General features: G+C 39.9%; 1 protein-coding gene across 3 annotated transcripts in view; it reads right to left on the bottom strand.

The window, feature by feature from the left end:
• The window catches only part of TET1 (tet methylcytosine dioxygenase 1), a 68024-nt gene that overhangs the window by 22801 nt on the left and 19234 nt on the right, over positions 1 to 25989 (bottom strand). For all 3 annotated transcript variants that reach the window (XM_075423121.1, XM_075423122.1, XM_075423123.1), the window contains exons 4-6: positions 11251 to 13777; positions 9400 to 9490; positions 8680 to 8773 (exon numbers count right to left, since the gene is read on the bottom strand). In XM_075423121.1, coding sequence (XP_075279236.1) covers positions 8680 to 8773; positions 9400 to 9490; positions 11251 to 13777 — 2712 coding nt within the window. The remainder of the gene's footprint in view (positions 1 to 8679; positions 8774 to 9399; positions 9491 to 11250; positions 13778 to 25989) is intronic.

Below are 25989 nucleotides of genomic sequence, written 5' to 3'. Positions count from 1 at the left end.
CTACAAGCTGTGCACTGCTTATCCACAGCCTGCCTGATGTGCTTACAGATCAGATTTCTAACTATTTCTCTAAGTAACAGACATAGTAAGGCTTTAGTCGATTATTTCTTCAGTTACTCTTTAGTTGTTTCTACTTTATACCTTCATTTCTACTCCAGATTCTGCAGCTTGAAATTACTGGGGATGGTTCCAAGATATTTTCACTCTTAAACATCCCCAAACCATACAGTGTTTTAACCAACTGCTCCCACTTTCCCCCTTTACTTTATGGAAACACAACACTTGTTAAATTCATACAAAAGCAACACTGTCTTAATGATGTCATCAAGAGAGCAGCAGATATAAATCTCAGCCTATGCTTTAGTTTACTTTTTTCTTTCAGCGTGCAATTTACACAGTGGTCCTCCTCAGTAAGGCAAATGGAATTAGTATACTGTCACAGCCACAGAGAATACAGTAATAATGCAATTTATTAATAAATTCTTTATGCAGTAATTTAAAATGCGTATTTATTTACTATCGAATGTTTGCAAATGTTAATTCCCAATGTACTTATTGTTTACCTGTGAAACACAGATGCTAAATATGAAGTTAAATATACAAGAAACAGAGCAAGTCCCTGAATGTTTCCTCAGACTGTGAACAATGCACAAATCAGCTGGCAAATCTTGTCTTCAAAAGTTGTTGGCATTTCTGTGATGTAGTTAACAATAGTGATAAAGTAGATAATTTAATACTTTCATTTATTTAATTCTGGCCCTCACACATTTAAAAGGAACGCGAAAATAAACTTTTGTTAAGTGGTGGAAATTTAAGCCTAGCTTTTTGAAATGGAAGAATAAAAACTTTTCCCCTGCAATTACTTTTCACACAAAATAACCACACCTTCATCGTGACTCACAGAGAAAAATAACATAATCAACAAAACAGACTTGTAGTAAGTTGTAACACTTAAATGTCATATGGTAGTCTTTTTGCAGGTATGTAGGGACAGATTATCCCTGAACTCATTTTAGCAAGCAATAACTGTCATCAGTACTGAGTATCCATCAAAAGATTTCTGCACTAAGAACAAATAATCTGCTTCAGCTACAATGCAGCACTTCTGGAAAGCAACAGACCTGACAAACTTCCCCCCCCCGCCCAATGCCTGACTACCAATAGCTGGGTGTGAAGTTACACACTACCCACCCCTTCACCTGTTTGCCAACACAACCATATCTAGGACAAAATGAAAAACTGAAACAGGACACACCTCCTTCCAAACAGCTTTCTTATGCACATACATATTTGGACACACAATACCACAAGTATCATCTTTGTGGGCTGCCAGTTTGGGCAGGATGCTCATTTATTTTGGTCATTTTCAAACCCAAGTTTTGTATATCCCTCCTGTGCTTTAGTCAGGCATCCACCCCTACTGCTTTCATCACTCCTACTCTCTTCTATCCATGTGTTGTTGTTTAGGCGTACATCTAAAGGAAGACTGCAATTCAAGTCCAGATATTCTCAAATGGGAGAATCTGAGAATATGAGCAAGCCTTCAAGGGGAGCCACAGCCTGACAGCTAGGACAGAAACACAGTCAACAGCTATTGTGGCATCACACCACAGCTAAATCTCTATTTCTACAAGTCACAAAGGTAGAAGTTTACCCAGTTTTCTTAACAGAAAGCATGAGCCAAAAAATAGAGTATACCTATTGAAGAGGTGCCTGTACACAGCAGAACGTGCTCCAGCAATTCAGCAAGAAGTTACAGGATAAACCAGAAGAAACTGGTTTCTCACTCAACAGAAACTGGTTTCTCACTCAACAGAAGAAACTGGTTTTTCACTCTCTCATATACAAGGATAGTGAAGCGACAGAAAGGGATGCTAAGAATTAAAGAACTGAAGAATACTAAAGCAGGACGAGGTCGGAGGAATGGACAAATTATCTAACCAGCAGATTTTGCCTCTGCGCAAAGGCCATGCATGAAGTCCCCTCTATGCAGGATGAGATTCTCTGCGAAACTATTCCACCATAATCTACACCAGCACAAAGTGAGAGCACAGGGCTGTTAAAACCTGCTGCTGTTCTAGCAGGTGATGCTGCGTAACAGACAGCAGGAGAAATGTTCGTTTGCCACAGAAGTGAGTCTGCCCTTCTTCTTCCTAATTCACTCCTACACACGCATTAAACCACATTAAACTCTTCTCTTACTGGAAAATGTTATATGCTTTTATTTTCAACATGCTTGAGATATTAAAATGGAAGTAAGTTCCACTATCCTAAATTCTCTCTTCTTGAGTATTAGCAGACTGCATCAAAACCCAGGGAACTACAGCCCGGTCAGCCTCACCTCCATCCTGGGAAAGGTGGTGGAGCAGCTTATCCTAGAGGTCATCAACAAGCAAGTGGAGGAAAAGAAGGTTATCAGGAGTAGTCAGCATGGATTCACCAACAGGAAATCATGCCTGACCAATCTGATAGCTTTCTACGACGGCATGACTGGCTGGGTAGATGAAGGGAGAGCTGTGAAGGTTGTCTACCTAGACTTCAGCAAGGCTTTCGACACGGTCTCCCATAACATCCTCCTAAGGAAGCTCAGGAAGTATGGGTTGGATGAGCGGTCAGTGGGGTGGATAGAGAACTGGCTGAATGGCAGAACTCAGAGGGTTGTCATCAGCGGCGCTGAGTCTAGTTGGAGGCTGGTAACTAGTGGTGTCCCCCAGGGGTCAGTACTGGGCCCAGCCTTGTTTAACTTCTTCATCAGCAATCTGGATGAAGAGTTAGAACATACCCTCAGCAAGTTTGCTGATGACACCAAACTGGGAGGTGTGGTAGATACACCGGAAGGCTGTGCTGCCATTCAGCGTGACCTGGACAGGCTAAAGAGTTGGGCACAGAGGAACCTGATGAAATTCAGCAAGGGCAAGTGCAGGGTCCTGCACCTGGGGAGGAACAACCCCATGCACCAGTACAGGCTTGGGGCGGACCTGCTGGAGAGCAGCTCTGCGGAGAGGGACCTGGGTGTCCTGGTGGACGACAGGTTAACCATGAGCCAGCAGTGTGCCCTGGCTGCGGAGAAGGCCAATGGGATCCTGGGGTGCATTAGGAGGAGTGTGGCCAGCAGGTCGAGGGAGGTTCTCCTTCCCCTCTACTCTGCCCTAGTGAGGCCTCATCTGGAGTACTCTGTCCAGTTCTGGGCTCCCCACTTCAAGAAAGATGAGGAGCTACTGGAGAGAGTCCAGCGGAGGGCTACGAGGATGGTGAGGGGACTGGAACATCTCTCCTACGAGGAGAGGCTGAGGAAGCTGGGCTTCTTCAGCCTGAAGAAGAGAAGGCTGAGAGGGGAACTAATATACACTTACAAATATCTGAAGGGTGGGTGTCAGGAGGATGGGGCCAAGCTCTTTTCAGTGGTGCCCAGCGACAGGACAAGGGGCAATGGGCACAAACTAAAGCACAGGAAGTTCTGTCTGAACATGAGGAAGAATTTCTTCACTCTGAGGGTGATGGAGCACTGGAACAGGCTGCCCAGGGAGGTGGTGGAGTCTCCTTCTCTGGAGATATTCAAGACCTACCTGGACAAGGTCCTCTACAGCCTGCTGTAGGTGACCCTGCTTCGGCAGGAGGGTTGGACTAGATGACCCACAGAGGTCCCTTCCAGCCCCTACCATTCTGTGATTCTGTGAAAACAGTTAGAACAGTTACCGTCAATCACAATACTATGGAGCTACTTAGTTATTTTTACAGGAATATCACTGAAGTGTGGTATCTGCAATTATCTGCAAACACTTTTTTCAAGCTTCTACTGGAAGCAGAATGTACTGTTTACAAATAAGCAGACTACAGTACATACAGGTTAAGTGATTCTTCTATTATCATGCGACCAATGCTGCAGAAACAAGGACATATTTCAAGTCTCAACTCCCAGTGCCCTTTCACCCTCCTTACTTCCCTTTCTGCTATATTGCAGGCAATGGTAAACTGCACTTTGATATGGACAACAATAAGGATCTACTCTCTCAGTTTGTTCTGATATCCCACTTGCTTTAATTGAAGTAGTGATGATAGCAATCTAAATGCTTGCTCTTTTGTAATACTTATTTTAATTTACCTTAACACAGCTATTTTGTTTCATGTTTACTGAAATATTTGAGTAGTTCTTCATATTAAACAATATTAAAACGTTTTTATTTATTTCAGAAATCATGTAAAAGTTTCTAATAATTTTGAATCTCAAAGCATTGCAGCACTTAACAAAGAATGGCTTTATTTTGGACACTGTTACGAACATTTTCATCCAAAATAAACTCCTCTAATTCTGTATTTAGCAGGTACGCCTCCTAGAAAACAGAGAAAATAGTGCCTGCACAGTTGCAGTACCTGCTACACACACAAACTTACTGTATTGCAACATTATGGCAAGAAATTGACGCTCTAATAAAACATTGTCCAAAACGGTGAACAAAACTCCCACCAACCATCCTCTCCACATGCCAAAACGAACTTCCTCCCCAACTCCTCCTATGGGTCTGAAGATTACCAAGAGGGTACCACTGTGTAAAAAGACCCTAGAAGAAATACGTCGATTAAGTGATCACGTTAGCCTGGTATCTGTGTGGGGCAAAGCAGCAACCACACTTTTCTGAAGTGAAATCACAGCTCAGTCATACCGCAGGTCTTTCTAGATGTCCAAAAGCCATTCAGAGAGGCCCTTTTGTACAGGTTTTTAAAAAACACTAATGCGTCTTGGGACAAATCAAAAGACCACACATGAATAATTGGTGTAAAGACACGAAACAAAGGCTGGTATGTCTCTGACAGGAGCTCTGCAGAACTGTGTTCAAGCTTGTGCTCTTCAGCATGTTTGTTAAGGGTAAATAGAAGGATGACAACATTTGTTGATGACACTAAGCAATTCAGAGTAGTGAAGACAACCGCAATCCACAAATAAATGAAGAAGTTGTTCATACCGCTGAGCAGACAGTGAAGTGGCAGATGAAACTCACTGTAAATGTGCATATATAATGCACACAGTGAAAACAATTCTGTTTTCAGATAGAGATGGACTCCGAGTTGGCCATTACCATGCAAGAATGAGAATCTGGCATAATGATAGCAAGCACTATGAAAATGCCAAATCACTGCTCTGCAACAGAGAAAAAGCAGAAACAACTGCTAGAACTACCGGAACAGAGCACAAAGCTTAAAACATTGTGCCAGCATTTTATCTCCCAGCAGAAGAGAACAGGCAGGAAAAGGAGAAATAAAGCTGACAACATTTATGAAAGGCAACTGAATGCAAAGATGCTGCCTCCAGCTCAGGGAACCACAGAGCTATGCAGTACTGGAAACTAAGTGAGTCTTCTGGGAGGCAACTGCCCTGCTCTCACACCTTGCTGCTTATTGGTCAGCGCTGGAGACAGGATATCAGCAAGAAGGACCTCTGCCCTGACCTAGCCATTTTTATCGCTTCTTATCTCTTGTCTTTATCCAGAGCTAGAGCCTTAAAAATTACATTGTAACTCTGAATAAAGACAACAGATAGCAATGACAGCTTCGCTGAACCAAGCCAATATCCACTGCAACCAGAAGGAACCCACAGGAAATGGCTTTAATCCAGAAAACACTAAGACCCAAAGCTGACTTCTGAGGTCAGTGACGTGTATCTTTGACTTCAGTGCAGCAGGATTATGCCTACAGTGAGTTACTCATGAAACACTAAAAAAATTCATAAACCATTGTAATTTGCCATCAGAGATACTGAGAGCAGAAAAAACACACCACGAGACATCTGTTATCAGCTAAAGCACTGACAAAACAATGGGACTGATACGAGTCAGGTCAGTCATCACTGGCTGGTTAGAGCGGATGCACAGTAATGTGAAACTTTTTATTATATGAATGGCCTACTGACAGGCCAGTAATATCAGTACTTCAAAGGTTTTTTTCTTTAACTTATTATGAAGAAGTATGATGAACCTGGACAAAGCAAAAAAGCAAAAGAAATCCAAGCAAAAAAGAAAGAAGAGTACATTCACCCCAGCATGCATCACAGAATGATAAATTAATTTGTAATCACACAGTTCTCACCTATACAGTTATCCACACATCTGAAACCTCTGGCAAAACTCTGTTAAATCTATTTTGACATAAAAATCAGACGAGACAATTTCTGCTGAAAAAAAAATCAGAGGTCAAGCACTCTTCTTGTCGCTGCATGTAGTGAAAACAATAGCAAGCCCATCTTCACTGCACACAGTTTATCTGTCAATGTTATGCTTACACATACAACTATTACAAGGTTTCAAACCTCAGGTAGTTATTTACTGATAATATTTAGGGTCAGCTAATAGGAGCATTCTTGTCCACATCCAGAGGGACAAAGTATCACCATAAAATATTATATATCAAAAAAATACACAGGAGACAGATGTTTATTTCTTCTGAAAAGACGACTGAAAGAGAAAAGATTCTGCAAGTTTATAGCAACCAGAAATCTAAGTAAGAAAACAGAAGGGAAAGAAGTCTGCCTCAGTAAATGTTTAACATACCAGGCACATTAAGAGAAATTGAGCCACTTAAGCAACAACAGTTTAGGAAAGAATCAGTATTATGAAATGCAGTCACTAACAGAAGAATGTATAGACGCAGGTATTCTAGAAAGCCTCCTTCAATCTTAAAATGTTTCTAATGAACCAATAATACAAAATTATCTAGTGGAGACAGGGAAAATTAATTGGGAAAAATAGTCCAGTATGATCAGATACATTCAATTTTTTCTTATCATATTTGCTACAGCAGAGCTCCATCGTGGTGCTCCCACCAGCAAGTTTCTCAGGAGCCCTAAGGGCAATAGCTTGTCCATCTGCAAAGCAGAAATGAGTCTGTCCCAAAGTACACCCTAAATGAGTAAGTGAAAGTCTCTATGCAGCTGACAGAACTTTGTGACTCCAATTATCAGAGAGCACAGCAAACTTTTCCCATATGCTTTCAAACAAATTTCACAATTGTGTTTCTTTGGTCATAGTCAAAACCCAAATATGCTCTGTTCTAAGGACTGAAATTAGCATTGCCAATGAAAAGTTAATGCAACACATTAAGAATACCAACCCCCAAATGTGGATTTTACAAAGGATGAAACAGCTCTACAGAGGAGATTTCAGTGATTTCCTTCCCTCTCTTGTATTGAGCAGTCACAAGGTAACATTTAGCAGACTTGGAAAAGCATTCATCCCTTTTTGGTCTGAACTTGCATGCAAAAAAAGTCACTGCTGCATAAAACACCACTGGAACTTAAGTTAAATGACTATTAAAGCTTACTCTTATGAACACTTTACATATAGAAATGTGAAAATCTAACTAACTGGAGAGCAGGTCCTCACACCTTAAACCAGCCTTTTCTGAGTGCACCTGAGTGCTTTCTGACTGTCATGTTGGACACCTACAGCCAAGCAGATATACAATAAAATCTATCAATCCTGTTTTACATAAAAGACAGTATGTTGATACTGGCAACAGAAAAATCAAGGTTAAGAGTTAGTTCTAAACGCTTTTTCCTTTCAACTGCTCCTAACTGCTTTTAAGGTAAGATTTTTAACTCCTGTCCTCTGTTAAAACGGAGCATTTTATTTAGTTGAAACACTGAGAAAAACCATTCTATTCTTTTTGGGTCGATTCTTTATTAAATTAGTTTTACCATCTTTTTTTCTTTGACGCTGATTTGTTATCAAATATTATCTGAAGCAATATGCAACAGGATTCCTTTCTGAAAAACAGTTCATGTACCGAGTATGAAAAACACATTCTAACTCTTTGAAACATAAGCAGTAAAGGTTTAGCATGCAATACCATTCATGGACCTTATTTTTGTCATGTAGTTATAAACACTTGTCTACCAACTGTACAGTTAATTTCATCATTTTTTCAATCAAGTTTGAAATTCCTAAATACAGCAATAAAAAATTTTACTTTTAACAATGAAGTTCTTTCATTATTTTCCAAAACTCAGTTTACAAGTTCTCCAGTCTAGTTTTTGCCTCCCTTGGTGGTTTCAGCAAATATTAAGGACAATCAATTCTTTCCAAGCTCTCTCTTGGAGCTTGTGTCTGTTACCTCATTTCCTGGCTCCTATGAAGCAATGTGAGACAAAACTTTGGTGAAAACTATCACCATAACGTTTACATTTCCAAATACTCAGTTCAGTTCCTCAAAAACAATAATGAACTCCGTGGCGTATGAGATTGAACCTCCTCATCCATCATACTCTTTTCTTCAGATGCTCATACAGCTGAGAAGGTTTTTAAAAATGTTACTGGATAGTTTTCCAACTCTCCTAAGCAACCACCCTTTCTTTTCTCTTTTCAGACTTTCCAGTAACGTATTTCACTAGGCACTCCAACCTTTAGACACTGTCAGAGTCTTCTTACCCTTGATTTGGTCATCTCTGCTAGCTCTGTTAAGCACCTCTCTTTCACACTCACTTAAACCACAGCATAACATGTAGCACCACTTCTTTAAAAAAAAAAAAAGTTTTCCTTGGCTTCATCATTCAGGCAGACTTGTAGATCAATTGAATGAAGAACCAGATCTTCGTTACAGGCCACATTATATTTAAGCTGAAGGACTACACATCATTTGATATTTAAAAGCCACACAAAACAATTTTACTGCTGTAATATCAAAACTTACCCACTTTGCAATTGGACACCCCTGAGAGCTTTTTCCTTCCTTTCCTGTATAAACCACTACCTCTATTCTCACAGCGCTTCCTTTTGCTCCATACCTGCATTAAAAAAAAGTTCATGAGTAAAACAAACTGCTGTGGACCATTTTAAAAAGGAAACATTTTATATAAAACAAGAACAACAAATTTATTTTTACTTTACTGAGAACAGAAGAAAACCAAAATATTTCTAACGTCAAAAAATACTTTTACATCTAAAATCCTGTTTGCAAGAGTGATTTTTGACATTTCCAATAACAAGCTTCTGCCACTAAGGAAATGTTATTTGGTGAAGAAAATGTTATCTGCATGTAAATCCTAGTGCACTTAGTCACTAATGTGACCTTTCTGTTCAGTTTGCCATGGCTTCTTTGCATGTAGAACCTAGAAAACCTAATTCTGACAGCTGCTGTTCTCTGTTACTCCTAATGACTTCAATGGCAGTGAACACTGTACTTGAAATTCAACCCTAAAGTTGCAAGAGCTCTGAAAAGACATGAGTTTGGAACTAAAATGTTAGTGCTCAATCTCATGCACATCTGAACAGGAAAACACTTTACAAATAAGTACTGCAAAAAGTTTGGAAAAACAAAGGTAAACATAGCACCTGATTTCTCATAGCTCTTCCTCTTTCCTGCTTAGACAGTCAAAAATACTGTGAGCATTAAATGCCGAATTTTCCTCACCTGTTCTCCATTATTTCTCTCACAGCAGCAACACTTGGTCCTGTCCCGAGGTGTGTGTAATATGGACCTTCATCTTTCTCTATAATTTGCTCTGTAAGCAGGTTGAAAAAACTAAGTTGGCACACACAAAATTTATTTACACCATTACAAGTAAGCTTAGACATAGTTTACAGAAACATCTTCCAAATTAAATTACAATACATAAAATTTGTCCCTGAAATCTAATGAATAAAGATTATGACAGATTTTTCTCCTCAGAGGCAAAATTATTTTATACTTGTTTCCTCCCTATTAATCTTCAATTAATTTTTCTTTATGTTACAAAGTAATCCCAAATTTAGTCATATTTTGCATTCTTCACAAATTTTCACTACAGGAGCTGGCACGTATTGACTAAGTAAGCTTCCTGGTATCCTTATTGGCAGGAAAACATTATTAATTCATTTTAGACAAAGGAGAATTGAGGGAAAACATATAATTAACTGATAGTCATATACTACAGAACAGAAAACATAATCCAGGCCTCGTAACTAGCACTCTGTTGAATCAGAACATTAAAGCAAAGATGAAACAATCTGCCTGTGTACAATTCGTTTTTAAGTCTCCGACTTGTTTTTCCATCTGTGCACTTCGATAGTCTGAAAACACAGCATGTCTCACACTACCAGTCAAGCTGTATTTGCAAAATCCTCAATACTGAGTTCGGTCTGACATCTCATTATGCAATGCAAGTTATTACAGAATCACAGAATGGTAGGGGTTGGAAGGGACCTCTGTGGGTCATCTAGTCCAACCCCCCTGCCGAAGCAGGGTCACCTACAGCAGGCTGCACAGGACCTTGTCCAGGCGGGTCTTGAATATCTCCAGAGAAGGAGACTCCACAACCTCCCTGGGCAGCCTGTTCCAGTGCTCCATCACCCTCAGAGGGAAAAAGTTCTTCCTCATGTTCAGACGGAACTTCCTGTGCCTCAGTTTGTGCCCATTGCCCCTTGTCCTGTCACTGGGCACCACTGAAAAGAGCTTGGCCCCATCCTCCTGACACCCACCCTTCAGATATTTGTAAGCATTTATAAGGTCCCCTCGCAGCCTTCTCTTCTTCAGGCTGAACACGCCCAGCTCCCTCAGCCTCTCCTCATAGGAGAGATGCTCCAGTCCCCTCACCATCCTCGTAGCCCTCCGCTGGACTCTCTCCAGTAGCTCCTCATCTTTCTTGAAGTGGGGAGCCCAGAACTGGAGAGTACTCCAGATGGGCCCTCACTAGGGCATAATGTATGTGGCGTCACCTGAACTCCTCCTTACCTCTCCTCTCTGCGATGAGAGGTGTCTAGTAGCATTTAACAGGGACTCTTCAAGGCAAACTCACATTAGTCATTAGGACCAACAGTGACAGTAATAAGACCACCCACAGCTATGCCTTGCCACTTGTCTGACAGCATTGAGGCAACAATGACAATATACTGGGAAATTTTTTCCCCATTTCAGGCAAAAACTATTTCTAGACCATAAAAATCACGATTGATATACTGCAGATAAATTCACACAGAGCACAAATCAGCAATGACAAAACAACAAACAGAAAAAATTTAAACCCAGGGAAAAGGAGTAGAGAATTTAAACCTGCCAGTTGCAATACCAAAAATATTCAATACTGCTGTGCTTTGTAGGCTCAAAGAACTCCAGGCAAAAGTTACAGAAAGGGAAAAAATAATTCTCTCCCATTTCCTAATGGCGAAACACTGATCCTTTTGCAACAGTTAAGGAAGTGTCAAGTACACTTCCTCACATTAAAGGTGGCAAGACAAACACACCTCCATCTGAAAGGTACAGCCAAAAGTTAGCAAAAAGACTTACCAACACAGTCACAAGTTGGCAATTCAGACTGTCCTTTTTTTGTAGGAGTATCTATTAAATTTTTTGTAGGGGTATCAAGAAACTTCATCGGTGATTCAAGGAAACTGCTGAGTGTGTTTTTTGCTGGAGAACACCGTGAGTCGCCTGTGCTCTGTGGGTGGTCAGTACCTAAACTGGTTGAAGTCAGAACGGTCACTTCACCAGCACACTCCATATTCCTGAGAGATTCAACAGCACCTGGTGCCTGGGCCCTGCCACAGGGAACAGGCAGCACCTGTGACTTCCAATCTACTTGTTGTTCGACAGCACCTTGCTGAATATAGGTGTCTTCGCTAGGCATTTCATTAGGTCTCAGGTTAGACTGATTAAAAGCTTGAGGCAAAGGATGCATCTGACTGACACTTGCTGTTTGCTGTACCTGAGAATTACATTTTTCTGTAAACATCTGTAGGTTTTCAGTTCGTCTGTTCGATAAGGGTGCTGTTTTCAACTGTGAAACAGCCAGAGGATTACAGGAGGACAGGTCGCTATACTGGTTATGTGCAGGAACTTCATTTTTCAGTGGATCAATGCCTAACGGGTCACCGGAGCCTGCTGTTTTGATTTGCTCATTCACCACTTCACAGCCAAACAACCTGTCTTTTTTTTTCTCTTGCGGTACCTCAGGTAAACATCTATGGAATTTTATCTGCGTTTGTGGGAGAAATAATCTAGTTTTTTCTTGTGATGCTGAAGTATTTTGATTCAGTGCTCTTTGTACTTTGGTTCTTGGAGATTTTTTTTCAGACGGAGCTATTCTGGAGTCCTGTGGCACGTGTTGACCAAGCTTGTGCAGTTTTGATGATATCCAAATGTCCTGTAACTCGCCATGCTGGCATGACAACAGCTCTAGCTGGTTTTGATTATTTTGCTGATAGCGTGCTTCTTGAGGCTTCTTTTTGTGTCTTGGTTTCCATGGTACAGCGTTTCCTTTTTTATTTGTTGGTTGTTTTTGCTTTAACAGTAGGGAACTATAATTATGCCTAAAAATTACAGATTCTTTTTTCTGTAACACATCTTGGTTATATTTTGGCTGCCTCTCGTGCGATATTAGATTAAGCAGTGATGCCTTTATGTCATTCTTCTGCTCTGGATTTGTCTGGTTTGATTCAATTAGCGCTGCAAGTTGAGTTAGTTGCGTAGCTACATCCTCTTCATCCTGGCTGTGAATTCCTCCTTCTTTAATCAAAGAACTAGCGTCCAAGTTCAAATCATTACAAGCTGGCTTTTGCTCGAACTGGCCAAGGGTTTCCAAGTTGGGACTTGCTTGCTGGACATTACGTGAAGCATTGCAATACCGTGCAAGGGTGACTGGATCATAATTTTTCTTGGTAGTATATACTGAAAATGATTTTGTATTAGATGTTAAGTCAGATAAAGTTTTGGCATCTCTTGAGGATAACTGTAATTTGTACATCTCACCAGCCAGACTGGCAGGTTTATCATGCAATTCAGAAACTGAACTTTGGCCATTGTATAAAACTGCCTTACTGGGGAGCTGCTTCTGCGAGTGAGCGCAGTGAGCCAAGAGCTGTTGCTCATTCTGTAGGTAAGAGTCCTCGATTTCTTTTAATGTAGAAGATGTGAAGGAAGATGAGATATCCCTTTTATAACTATGGAGCAAGCTGGAAGTTGTTTCTTCCGTACATTCAGTACTTTCAGTTTTAGCTGGTGAGGTTGTTTCTAAAGGGGCTTCAGATAACTGTGTTAAAGCTTCAATAGCTACAACCTGCTCTACAGTTAAATTTCTGTTTTTAATCAGGGACAAGAAAGTCGGCTGGAGTGAAGAATCGTCATGCTGTGTCTCTGTGTTAGGTACTTTCAAGCCATCCTTCCCTACATGCACTTCCTCTTCAGACAGTGGAGGACAACACAAGCTTTCTTGCAGATCCAAAATGGAACTCGTCTGCAAAACTGACTTACCGGAATCCTCAAAGATGCTGCAAGTACAGTTTTCCTCTTTCATCAAAACATTTCCTTGTTTTTCTGGGTGAACACAGCCAATGCCAGTCGTCAGAGTGTTTACTATGTTATTCAGATTGGTACCCTTCGCCCATTGCATATGGGAGTTAATTGTCAAATCTGTCCTTTCCTCTACAGATACTTTTTTCAGTGAAGCAACTGCTTCCGATGGTGAATAATGTAGCGGTTTTATGCCATTTTTGATGGTCTGTGCGAATGATTTTTTTGGCTCAGCTAACTGACTGGGAGAGACTGCTCTTTCACTGTCTTCAGCATTTTTCAAGTGTTCGCTGCCTGTCACAGTTCCATGGATATCTCCGTTGACATGGATGCCAAAAGATGGCTTCTCGTTATGTGCCCACTTCTCTACTTCTAAGCCTGTCATTCTTTCTTTCTCCTTACACTGCACATTTTCAATGGGTACTGTTTGGTTTGGTTTCACCCTGTATTTTTCGCCATGACCACATATACTGCATTCCATGAGTTCTGGTCTGCGGCCATTTACTGGTTTGTTTTCTAAATTTGCCTATAAAATAATAAAAAAAAAAATTTATTGTAACATCTGTTCAAAAACATTAAAAATAAGAAGCGTAAGATTCACAGCAATTAAACCCTACTTTGACAGAGGACTATTCTAATTAAGCAACGGCACAGACATTTGGAAAAATCCCAAGTCATAAAAAAATCCTGGAGCCTGAAGACCCTATCCATATTTATAGTTATTTTTCCCCACTGCTGGGGAGGGCAGACGAAGAAAGTGTGTGCATGTGGTGCTGGTGGGAGACTAAAGAAATGAATGAACAGATAAAGGACATTAGCATTTAGAATCAGATCTAAGGATTCAATTTTTAATGAATTTGCATAAGCAGAAGAAAGTCTCCCTTGAGTTCAAAGCAGGACTGAAATCTAAAGGCTTGTACCAAAGTTTAGTAGTAATTTGGTATAACTATACCGATTTGGCTAGACCAATAAACTGATACAGCACTTGCTTGGACACTCTAGCAAGAATGGCTGGTTGTCAGGCTTAGTTTCAAGTTCTTAAAAAATGACAAAACCTAAGCCGAAATGGATAGTAAGCCAATTAACATCAGCTCGCCTGAAATTTACCCTCTAAATACTGTGTTTAGCTTCTCTATTTAGGAGGTAACTTCCAGGTTTCTGAACAGTCTCTCATGAAAGTTACCCTTAACAGTATTATAGTAAACTCTAAACTCTAGTATTTGGTTAAATATATTCATCTTCACTGATATCATCCAATTCATGTGGTTGAAGCAATGTCATAATCTAGACAGAGTCAGAATACTGTGTCCTCCAAAGGATACATAGACGGGCCTTAAAATAGTATTAGGGATATGAACGAGTTATGCAATTTAAGTTAAAAAAAAAACAACCCAGGAACTCAGGCAGAAACAGCAATAAAGGCAGGAATCCAATTTTTATTACATCAATCAAATTTTATTTCTATTTATATTAAATTTGCTTTTCAAAAATAATTTTAAGTCACAATAGACAGTGCTGGTACTTAATCTTACGGTAACATCTCATAGTTATGTAAATAATCTGTAGCCTTAAGCTCTACTTAACAAGAAAACCAGTACTGCTTTTCAAATCAGATATAAGCAATACAACTGGTTAACAATACGCCAGCACAGTACATCTTAGTGGCTCCCAGAAAAGAGCACCCAATTTAATACAAAACATTCAGTTAAATCAGACATGGCTTTATGGTCATACCAACTGAAGTGCATGGACTTCTCTGAGAAAATAACTCAGAAGAACAAATGCAAAATAGATTTATGATTAACCATAACGACAGAGATGGAATTGCCATAAACCCTGAGGCAAAACAAGGCATATGGACCCAGCAGCTCCATCTGGAGCCCAGTGCCCACCTCACAACTGATTCCCGACTGACAAAAATCAAAACTGAGAACCCACAGCATACCTTAGATGTTATGAGAGGCATCATATATTCTCATGGAAATGCTACATAAAACATGTCCAGTGCCTATGCAGCTAAGTCAAACCTACGGAAATTACATTCAGAAAGGAAGATAATTTCTTTAATACTTTTTCATTACACGTAGATGCTGACTAACGGTCTGTGAGCCTGAACTCCTCTGGATCCTGGTGATTTTCAATCAATGATCCACAGACCCAGGGGATCACTGAGCAACTTCTAGGGGATCCACAAAAGTGGTTAAGCAGATCTATTGCTAGCAGGGGTAAATGCATTACACAGGCCTCTGCAATCGTACCAGCAAATATTTTAAGGGTTCACCACAGAGAAGTAAAACCCCACAATTCTATACCTGTGCAAAAGCTCAATTTGAATTACCTTAATTTATCTTCAGAAAGAACTAGGTTATGAAATTGCTGGTTTTAGTTCAGCAAAAGTATATCTAAGATCTCTATCAGTCCAAAAGTTGTCTCAACCATGTAAAATTGTTACTAAAAATCATTTAATTAGACAATTAGGAGGCTGAAGAGACAGCCGCAAATAAACTAAAATAATTCCCCGACATTTGTACATTTTCAACATGACAACACATTTTTGTATTCCGTTCATTTCTAGAGGGTGTCACTCACTATGTTAAAAAAAAAATAAAAAACCCAAAGTCTGGTAAATTGAGAGCAATGACAGGCTGGGGGGAGGAGGGTTCATCCATGATCAGCAGAGATGAGAAGACCTGACACAGAGTCCACTCACAGCACTTGAAGTGCAAAAATGTCACCTCTCAACTACGTTGTTCCTTAATAAAATACTTTCATCTGACCAAAAAACATTTCTATGCTCAAAAATACTCAGAATATTCCCTAATCTGCTAGTAGCGCACAGGTGCAGTGCTGTGTCCCCATAAGACCCGAGTAATCCTAGCAGTAAAGTGGGATTGTTTTCAAAATAAAATTATTCCTCATACATCATGATTTCCTCTAACATTACTGGAAGCTGCCCACATGCAATGAGGAAGAAAAAAGAACCAGATGAATCATGTCATTGGCATAATTTGGTTCATATTTTATTTTTACACACACAGAATAAATATTATAATAAAGTTGGATTTTTTTTTCAAATCAAACTCTCTTCCTTTTGAGCACTGTGTTGCTGTTTCTCTTCTGTTACTGAACTGCAATGAATCCTCAAAAATACCTTTTTCTTTCCTCTCTTACCAGACTTTCCAGTGGCCTTTTCTGTTCAATATGCAAAGTTATTGTTTCCCAACATAAAAAGAAATGCAGACATACTAGCAGGGGCAGAGCTCGTTTGATTCTTCTCCTCAATGTAAGTCTGGCAGACCAAAAGTAATAGCTCAGCAAAAACCTTTTGCAGCTAAATGACCTAGGAGCAATGCATCTTCAAGTCCTGAATTGGGACTTAAAAAAAGGGTAGGGAAAACTACAGACAAGGATACCACAACTCCAAGCAACAGTCTTAAAACTCAGGGAAGTTAAGCAGATAAGTCTGACCTGATTGATTTCTAAATCTTTTACACAAGTGTAATGAAAAGCTGAAGAATAAACCAGATCAATAAAAGTAATCTCCTGCCTTCTGCATAAAGGAGAGCACTACTCTATCTGTAGACATAGAATACTAACAAATCACACTCAAGCTTAGACTCTGCAGTACTTAGTGCTATTAGGACAGGAACCATAGAGTACAGTCTGCTTTAGCCATGGCTGTCTTACTTAAAACTTCAACCAGACATTATCTCTTATATACATGTACACATATATGCACACACACACACACAAGAATTCACTCTGTGAGCTAATGCTTCCAGCACACATGGAAAGACAGTTACAGCAAATCATTTCACCATTCTGAAAAGGGTCAGACTTTAATATTAACTTTTCTTTTAACACAAGATGCCTTTCAGGTGATGCAAAGAGTTCACCAATTCACAATCAAAATACAATGCTAAAGCTACCCTAAAGATATTGCCACATCTTCTGTACATCAGAGAGCAGGCCATAGGTTTTATGTCTCATTTCAAACTTCTATACGTAGTAACAACACATACTATGCTAAAGGACACAACCAGAAACAATTACTCCCATTAACCAGAAATAACAGATGATGCCCAGATCAACAACTGATAAAATGGCTCTAGGAGCAAGTCATGGCAAGTTACACTGTAACCAATGCCAAATCCTCCTAACTAGTCCAACAGATTAAAAAATACTTGCACCTCCTAGCTTGTGCCAATAACCATGATGACCTGAAAGGCAGCTCTTCCAAGATCACAACATTCATCAACATAAAAGGATGAGTGGTTTGAGAAGCACTTGCCCTTCACATCTCTTTTCCACTGCAGTGCAATGGGTAAGTCTGGATCCTGCTGTAGTGTCTGCAGCCACGTAGACAGCCCCACGTGCCCTTCCACGTTGGCACAGAGCTGGCAGCTCCTCAGAGCTCAAATACCACAGCAGAAGTTTTCTTTCAGAAAAACTGTTTCGGAAAAAAACCCAAACATACTTCATCTAACATTCGAACAGAGTGTTTTATTCATGGTCCAACTGTCAGGTATCACTGCTTCACTGAGAGATGAGAAAGCATCAGCCAGACGACCAGCAGCAATTTACTCGTATACAATTTATTCCTACTCTCCGACATCTGCTTCCCAGGACCTGCAGAAATTCAGTGGAATCCAGGACCTGCACTGTACAGGACCAACACAGAGGGATAAGGAGGTAAGATATGGACAGGCCAGGGACAGGGAGACAAAGGGCACAGGTGTGGAGAAACAGCTGCTTATGCCGACTGCTATGTAGAAAGCCGTGCACTGGTTAGAACAGAGACAAATGTAAGGCAGGATGCTGTGGAAAGTATGGGACACCTTCTAAGTACAGCCAAGTTTTTTTGCATTCCAAAAGAAATGCAGATACAAGAATACAATTAAGGATGAATCTCTATTTGAGACCACACTAATTCATGTTTGACTACCGTAATGCAGACAACAGCAATGCTGTAAGTTGCTGCCCAAGGCTGCAGCCAGAGCAGGGTTTCCAAGCAGGCCACCAGCAAAGACAGGAGAACAGCTGAGTAGGGACCAAGCTGCAAGCTAGGGCATATTCCCAGGAACCTCACCAGAGGCATAAAGCAATTACCACCACACTTGTGTAACAACCAGTGACATGAAACAGTCTCTTGGTATACCACACTTCTACGGCGGCTCCAGTAAGGCACATTTTCTATGGGTCTTCGCGCAGAGAAACAGATGGGGCCCTTTATTAACGTAACACAGTCTGCATATACAAGACGTTTTGTTCCGCAAGAGAACAACGTTCACAGATGGCACTGAGTGACAGGACAGGTACTAATTCTGCATTTTAGAAGCTAATGCAATCAAAGCAAATAACCTCTACTCCTGGGAAAATGACGGAGATAAGTTTTAGCAGAGAGGTTGGTTTACATGGAGACTCAAGGGAACAAGGGGTTCTGCAAATCTAGAGAAAGTGACCTGAGCTGGGACACATGGCAGAGATTACCCAGGACACCCGGGCTTTCCTGGAAGCATCCCCCTCACTCCCAGCTCCCCAGCCTCTGAATATCAAATCCACCCAAAGCCACCAACCTGAGTGTCACAGCAGGTACCATTTCACACTGGATCTTACAACAGCTGGAAAGTCTGCTCTAGTTGATGGTGTATTTTTTTTTTCACATCCGTAGCCACAACAACAAAGAACATTTTCCAAGCTACAGCTTAGCTCTCTCCTTCTCAGTTTCACCTCCATTTTATCTACACTTACATCCTCTTCAAACACCAGATAGCTTTCCCACCAGAAAAGTTCCTTACCTTGTCTTTCCACGAGGAATTAGTACATTACGGCACTAAAGTCTTTACATCTTTGTTCTCTTCATTGTCTCTCCTACACCATCACCACAATCCTCCTGCCCACCTTGTGTAACAGCTTCAGCAAGACCATTTACAAAGAAAATCTACAGTATCAGACCTTAAAGGATGTACTTACTAACAAAATAAAAAACTACTGGATACTAATTCCAGCTCTAAAGGCTTCAAAATGTGAAGCCCAGAGAAGTGTATTTATTGCATTACTACTTGGAAATAGGTGCTCTCAGCACAAACTTGAATTACTGCTTCAGTCAACCCTGAGCTCTAGGCTGTGAAAGCTACAAACAGGAGCAAGTAAAAATACAGAGTGAAGGACACCCCATTCTACACAGGCACCCACCAAGTGGACATGTTAAGAAAGCAAAAAACCCAAAACATTACAGTACTTTTTCAGCCACAGAAGCAAACACTAACAAGCATCTTGCCTGGTGGTTCTGGGGTTTGGTTTGGTTTTCACTGGTGTTATGAATTACTCAATGATTTGTCTTCAACATTGAAACTGAGCACTCAAGGAGAGATTGGCAGCTCTGGAAAATATAGCACTCAATTAAGCCACAAAAGATGCAATCAGCAGCAATACGTATTCCTTGATACAACCTTCCCCTAATGTGCTTTAACTCAAACGCAGAGATGAAAGAAATTCAGTCTCTGAATTCATCTATCCTAGCTAATGTCTCTTGTATAATGCTACTCGTTTCTGAAACCACCACCATAGCATTAAGAAAGTACTGCCTGGCCCTTAACTGCAAGTGTAGAATCGTCACAGTGTTCATAACAGGGTCTTCAGGGAACAGACCACAGCTATATATAACATTTTTAGCAAAGACCTGAAGGAAGAGTGAAGTTAATACTGATAGAAAAATAGCAAATAATGAAAAGATCAGACATGATGCTTCCTAAATTAACTGGCAAGCCAGCTGCAAGCACACATTTCAATATAGCTAAAGGTGAAGCTGTGCATCTATCAACAAAGACACGGGACTATATTTACAACATGCAGGTTTCTATCTTAGAAAGCAATGACTTTAAGGAAGACATTAACATGGTCAATAATCAACTGCACAGTAACTATAAAAACTCCTATTTCAACTTCATGGACAAAAGGGTTAGTGAGATTCTTTGGTGCATACACAGCAACATCATTAGGAAAAGACAGGTTACTTTCTGCCATGTACTTGGCACTTTTTTACCTGCTAGTGGAATAAAGCATGCAGTTCTGGCATACCCAATTCAAGCAAGACATTGATATGCTGGGGAGGGCTTGGACGACCACGAGAGCGACGAAAGATTGAAACATCTTGAAGTGAAAGCCTCAAGTTCACTCTCTACTCATTCTCTGCAATTTACCAAAGAAAACTGAAAAGCCACAAACTGCGGCTAAGTCTATATGGAAAAGAAAGCTGATAACAGACGGCTCCTTGTTCTAGCAGACAAAAGTATAACAAGACTCAATGACTTTAAGTTGAGGCCAGAGAAGTCTGGACTGGAACTACGGTGCACATTTTTGCAGCAGGACAGAGAAAGAGTAAAGAATCTCTCAGGCATCTTGTTAGGCGTTTTGATGCACTTTTCATCCAGGGAAATTTTCAAATTCAAGTTCTTAGAGGTATTTTTAAAACAGGATGTTTAATCCAAATAAACTGATACAGTCTTACAATGTCTCAGCACAAGAACAAGTGATGACAATGATCTTGCCTGAGGTTACCACAAGTGAACCGAACTGATACAAGTTAATAATTTCCCTTCAGTTTCAGGTCAGTAAAGATCTGAACCATCCAGCTGACAGCGTAATGATACAGTTCCCATAATCTAACCAGGAAGATATTCAGGTCCTTAATTTAGGGTCCAGTTTAAGTGCCTAACCATCTGTTGTAAAACCAATTATATTATTTACAAGTTGCTACATGCCAGTGGCTGCTCTCACACCAGGTCTGCTAAGGATGCACAGCACCGGAAGTTAACAATGCTAACCAGCCCTCACACACGTACATCCTCTTTTTCCCCTCACTCTGAAATACCAGCACAGGTCCCAAACACACATTGCAACATGTCATCAACAACTCTTCTCCAAATGTAAACATCTATATTATGGCCATATTCTAGCCTGGCTTTAAAGCTGATGAGGGGCCACAGGGAATAACTAACATCCTTTAGCAACAGAAAAGTCAGTGACAGATATGGCAGAGGAACAGCGAAAGATAATTCAGATAGAAGAAAGAAAAATAGTCATGCTGATCACTTAAGCCACCAAGCTACAAAGCTGCAGGAACATTCAAGATTTTGCTTATTCTCATGAGGAAAAAAAGCCTAAAAAATGGCAAATCACTTTTCTGTCTCAATCACACCTAGCACACCTATGGTTTTAAATAAAGCTCAAAATGGAATTTAAACTGTATGTAACTTCCACTTTCTCCTTACAGGAGTACCAACTTCCACTCACATACCGGAATAACAGCAATGATGTTCTGGAGCAGCACTGCAACAGTGGTGTTTGTGCTGCAGAACTCAGACAGTGACCATCTGTCACAAAAGCAAACGCTTTACACTTAAATACACAAAATTTTTTCCTCTTATTCACAAGTTCAGCAAAACCTTTATTTTAGGAAAATTAAATGTAGAGTCAAATTTTACTACATAGCATAAATTAAATTACATACAGTACAAACACCAACGAAACACTGATCAAGAAAGGAATTCACAGTCAAGTGTCAAGACACAAACCACTGAATTTTAAGTCAGCCTTGAAAAATCCTAATATTTCGGAAGGCTTTAATACTGAACCCGTTAGGACAACAAGGACAGCCAAATATAGTCTATATACTAATTTTACATAAGTTAATGAAAAGTGATTACTTAGTTTCTTATATGTAATTCTCATCATCTTTTTTCTTGGTATTGGTTAAGTTTCATGTATTTGACATTTACTAAGAAAAAACCTTTATACAAATGCACACATTCTTCTTACCTCCAAAATGAAATCCTGTAATCACAAATTTACTTTCGCAGGAATGGAATCTTTTGGTCTCTACACAAGCAAGGCTCCTACTAACGTCAATGGGAAAGTTTGCTGCAGTAGTGTCTGCCAAATAAACCTTCTTGCACTCAGTAACACTAAAAAGTGAAAATCTAGTGTCACTCAACTCAGTTCGGGGCTTCTCACTGGTTTTCTCCCACATCCGTTACTGAAAGCAATAAACAAACTTGCTTAGCAATATGCTGTCGGATTCTAAACAAGCAGTGCCCATTGTCAAAGCTTCTTCTAGACACTGCTATCTGTAAGTGTGAGGGCAAACAGCAAACACTCACCACAGATTTCTGGAATTTGCAAACCCATCTCTGTTTCAATGCCTACACTTCCTACAGCAAATGCAAGTATTCAGTAAAGCTCATAATTCAGTAGTAAATACAAATACCAACAAAACTACATACTTGGAATAGGAAACCAGTGTTTATTTCATAACGTTGTAACTTCATTATGAACACCTACACAATGTATCAATATACTTTTGCATCTGACCTTCATCTACACATGTAGATTTAACTTCCTTCTCACAAACTATGTTACTTTCACCAATTTGTTTATTACATTTTTGATTACAAACACATTTTCTACCTTTTTAGGAAGCTCCACCTCTAAATCCACTGAAGTGGAAGACCCAGCACTGAACTAAAACACACAGGGACAGTCAAGATCTACAAATAAAGTGATTCAAAATGTGCGAAACTCCTCCAAAACCCCTGTAATCACCAGGTTCAGCCTGGCCCTCACTCAGCATTTCCCAGTCTCCTTATGCCTCTGCCTCCACCATTCCCTGAGGAGTGGTGCTATCCTCACAACTGCTCTGCTACAGCAACAAATGAGTTAAAACAGAAAACCCTACTCCTCCCTGCCCTTCTCTCAAAGGGTAGAGTCTTCCTTGGACATTTTGGGGAGTTGGGTTGCGGGAACAAAGAGTAACATGATGGTGCTGCTGGGGAAGCAGTGGAAGGGTCCTGAGGAGGAGGTGGACGGGAGAGGGAGCAGCACTGATGTAAGGGAGTTCTGCAGGAACAGGGGAGCAAGCGAAGGAGAGTGACTCTGCATCCTATCCAGCTCACTCTGCACCACAGCAAAGTCCACAAGGCACAGGCTTCAAGTCCCCCAGAAACTGGCTCGAAAAATTAACGATTATAAAATTACTATAGAGTAAGATTAATTATTTAAAGACCATTTACAAAGGCCTTCTTTGTTAGGACTCCATTCAAAAAATGTCTACATACATTAGTAGTCTTAGCAGTACTCTACAAACAAAACAGGGAAGTGCTTCATATGTTCACCTGAGTACACTCACATGGAAGGGCTGGAAAGGCTGCATGTGGAAGTGCGCTACTAAATCAGAACCATAATCCTGCATGTGCACATCAAGTGAGGTGCATGAGCCTATGAAGAGCAAAAAACATTTAATTCTATTTAGGAAGACACTTGTGCAGCTGGAAATAAAGTCAAAATTAGAAGAACGTTTCTTTCAGAAAGCGATACTTAGATTTTTTTAAACTAACAGCTAAGTTACTTACTTCTTTTTAAAAATAAAAGTTAACTAACTTGCGTGGGCCATTCACATAGCAAAAGCAGGATCTTCCTACCAAAACAAGGGAGCAAAAAGGCACATAAGAAATAGGCAGACACTTTCAACCAGTACCCAAACCAATTTTAATTGGTATTTACTGAAGGAATACGTTCCAAGGTGATGATGTCCCTTTAAAAAACACAAAGAGAAAGGTAAGATTTTTCTGCACATCCTTTCCAACTTGAACTACACCATTCTGCCTTCTTCCTCTGTAAAATTCCACTGTAGTGCAATTCGATCCATTGACTTGCTCGTATCTTATTTTAAAGGGGAAAAAAAGTAATAAAACTTAATTTCTTCCAGCTAAATATTCTGGCAGACATTTTGCACTAAAAACATACACCATAATTTAGAATAAATGGTCAAAAGCAGTTCAATCCATGCTCGAGCATTATTGTGAACGTTAGCTGTTACTTTCCTTAACTCTTGTTAACACGTATATGAGCTTGACAAAAAGGTGTGGTTTTAATTTCTTCAAGCAGCAAAACTAAAACTGCATCACAAAAAGGGCAACAGTAGGTCTGCCAAACCAACTTTACATTTTAAAGTTGTTTTTGATAAGAAAGACTACATTTTGTACGTGTGGAGGAGAAAAATTAAGATAGTGCTCAAGTATATATTTGTAGCTTAGAAATGAAACTTTTACTGGTTCCTAATATGCTGTTTATAAACAAACCAAAAGTTCTAGATACTGAGTCATCTCTGGCTTTCGGCTTGGCTTAAACCGAACGTTATTTTACAGAGTTTTGCAAGCATCATTTGCACTTTTCTGGCACACACGATTACCATTATAGTGTTTATGCATAAACACACAAACAGAATCAGTCGAGAACAAAGAATGTGCATGCAGTTATAATACTCACTCAGCACTGCATATATTATTCTGGATCTTTCCCACAGTCTCCTCCCCCTTTTTTCTTTCTTTTTTTTCGGGGGGTCTCCCCCCCGCTCCCCCCCAGTCTCCACCAACACAGCAAACATCTGCAGCCATCCAAATGGTAGCCTTGGCTCCACAGAACCTAGTGGAAAGACCACGGACTGTACTTCTTCATCAGCTGTATCTTGATTTGTGGGAGGTTTCCCCACTGGTGCCACTGCTGTCTATACTTGGTAACTGTAGATTTCCGTGACAACACAATGCCATGTTCAACTATCCCATTCTTCTGAGCTCTGTCTTAATAAACTTGTACATGACTGCAAACATTTCCCCATCATTAAGGAGAGGTGCATTGCACTGCCCACACTGAGTAAGAATACTGCTAAACTGATAAAAAGAAAACAATAGTAAGTGAAGCAGGGTGTATAATATGCCTTGCGGAATGCAAGTGAATGAATTTTTAAGTATGAATCCCTTCTATACAGACTTTCCATTATCAGGAATAAAACTAAAGAATTGTCTGCTTAACTGAGGAAAATAATCAATATAAACAGTACGAAAAACAGTGAGCATATTCCTTCCTTAGCATCCACTACTATGAACTCACAAAGACTCATTCTTCAATGAGCATTTGCTTGCTAGAATTGATCAATATTTCACATGTTCTTTCAAAATAAACATGGAGAACCTAATACAGTACTTATGGCACAGAAATATTTCCTGAATGACTCCCCCTGTAGTAACCAGAAATGAGCACTAAAACACAAGTGTGGGAAGTGACAAATAGTAAAGAAAAGGTACAGTATAATAGTATGTATCTTTGTAGTCTTAATGTTCATATCTGTCCAATCTGTTCTCAACAGGAAAGCATTGCTTGTTTTTACCCTGCACAGAAAAATTTGTAAATATGTTGGCCCTAAGAAGCCCAAGCAGAAAGAGCACTAGCCCTCCAAGTAAATAAATGTGCATCTATCAGACTTAGGAGGATTAGAGAAATACTAACTCCATGTATTACTGGAATAGACTACTACAAGTCCTCTTTAAGAAAGTTTACAATACTATTTGAAGCAAAATGCACACAAGAAAAAAAAAAGGAAATAGTCTGTTAAAATTTTGAAAGTGCCACAAGTCAGATGCCCTCAATCACTACCGCATGTTAAATTAGAATTTCAAGTTATACTTCAATAGATACGACAATACCACCTTACACGGCAGTCCCACCAAAAACAGGTTAGAGAGGGTCATATACCAGAGTATCATATTTCTAAAAAAACTCTTGTAAAGAAGTCTTCAAATAATGTAGCTTTTTACAAGTTTACTGCAGCTGACAGAGATATGAAACGTAACTTGACAAACCTCCCTCTTCCCCTTGAAAAAACTAAAGACAACGCCATCAACC

This window comes from Opisthocomus hoazin, chromosome 6, assembly GCF_030867145.1.
Source record: "Opisthocomus hoazin isolate bOpiHoa1 chromosome 6, bOpiHoa1.hap1, whole genome shotgun sequence".
NCBI classification, from domain to species: domain Eukaryota; kingdom Metazoa; phylum Chordata; class Aves; order Opisthocomiformes; family Opisthocomidae; genus Opisthocomus; species Opisthocomus hoazin.
Note: the sequence above shows the minus strand (reverse complement) of the source record. Positions and strands in the feature narration are given on the sequence as shown.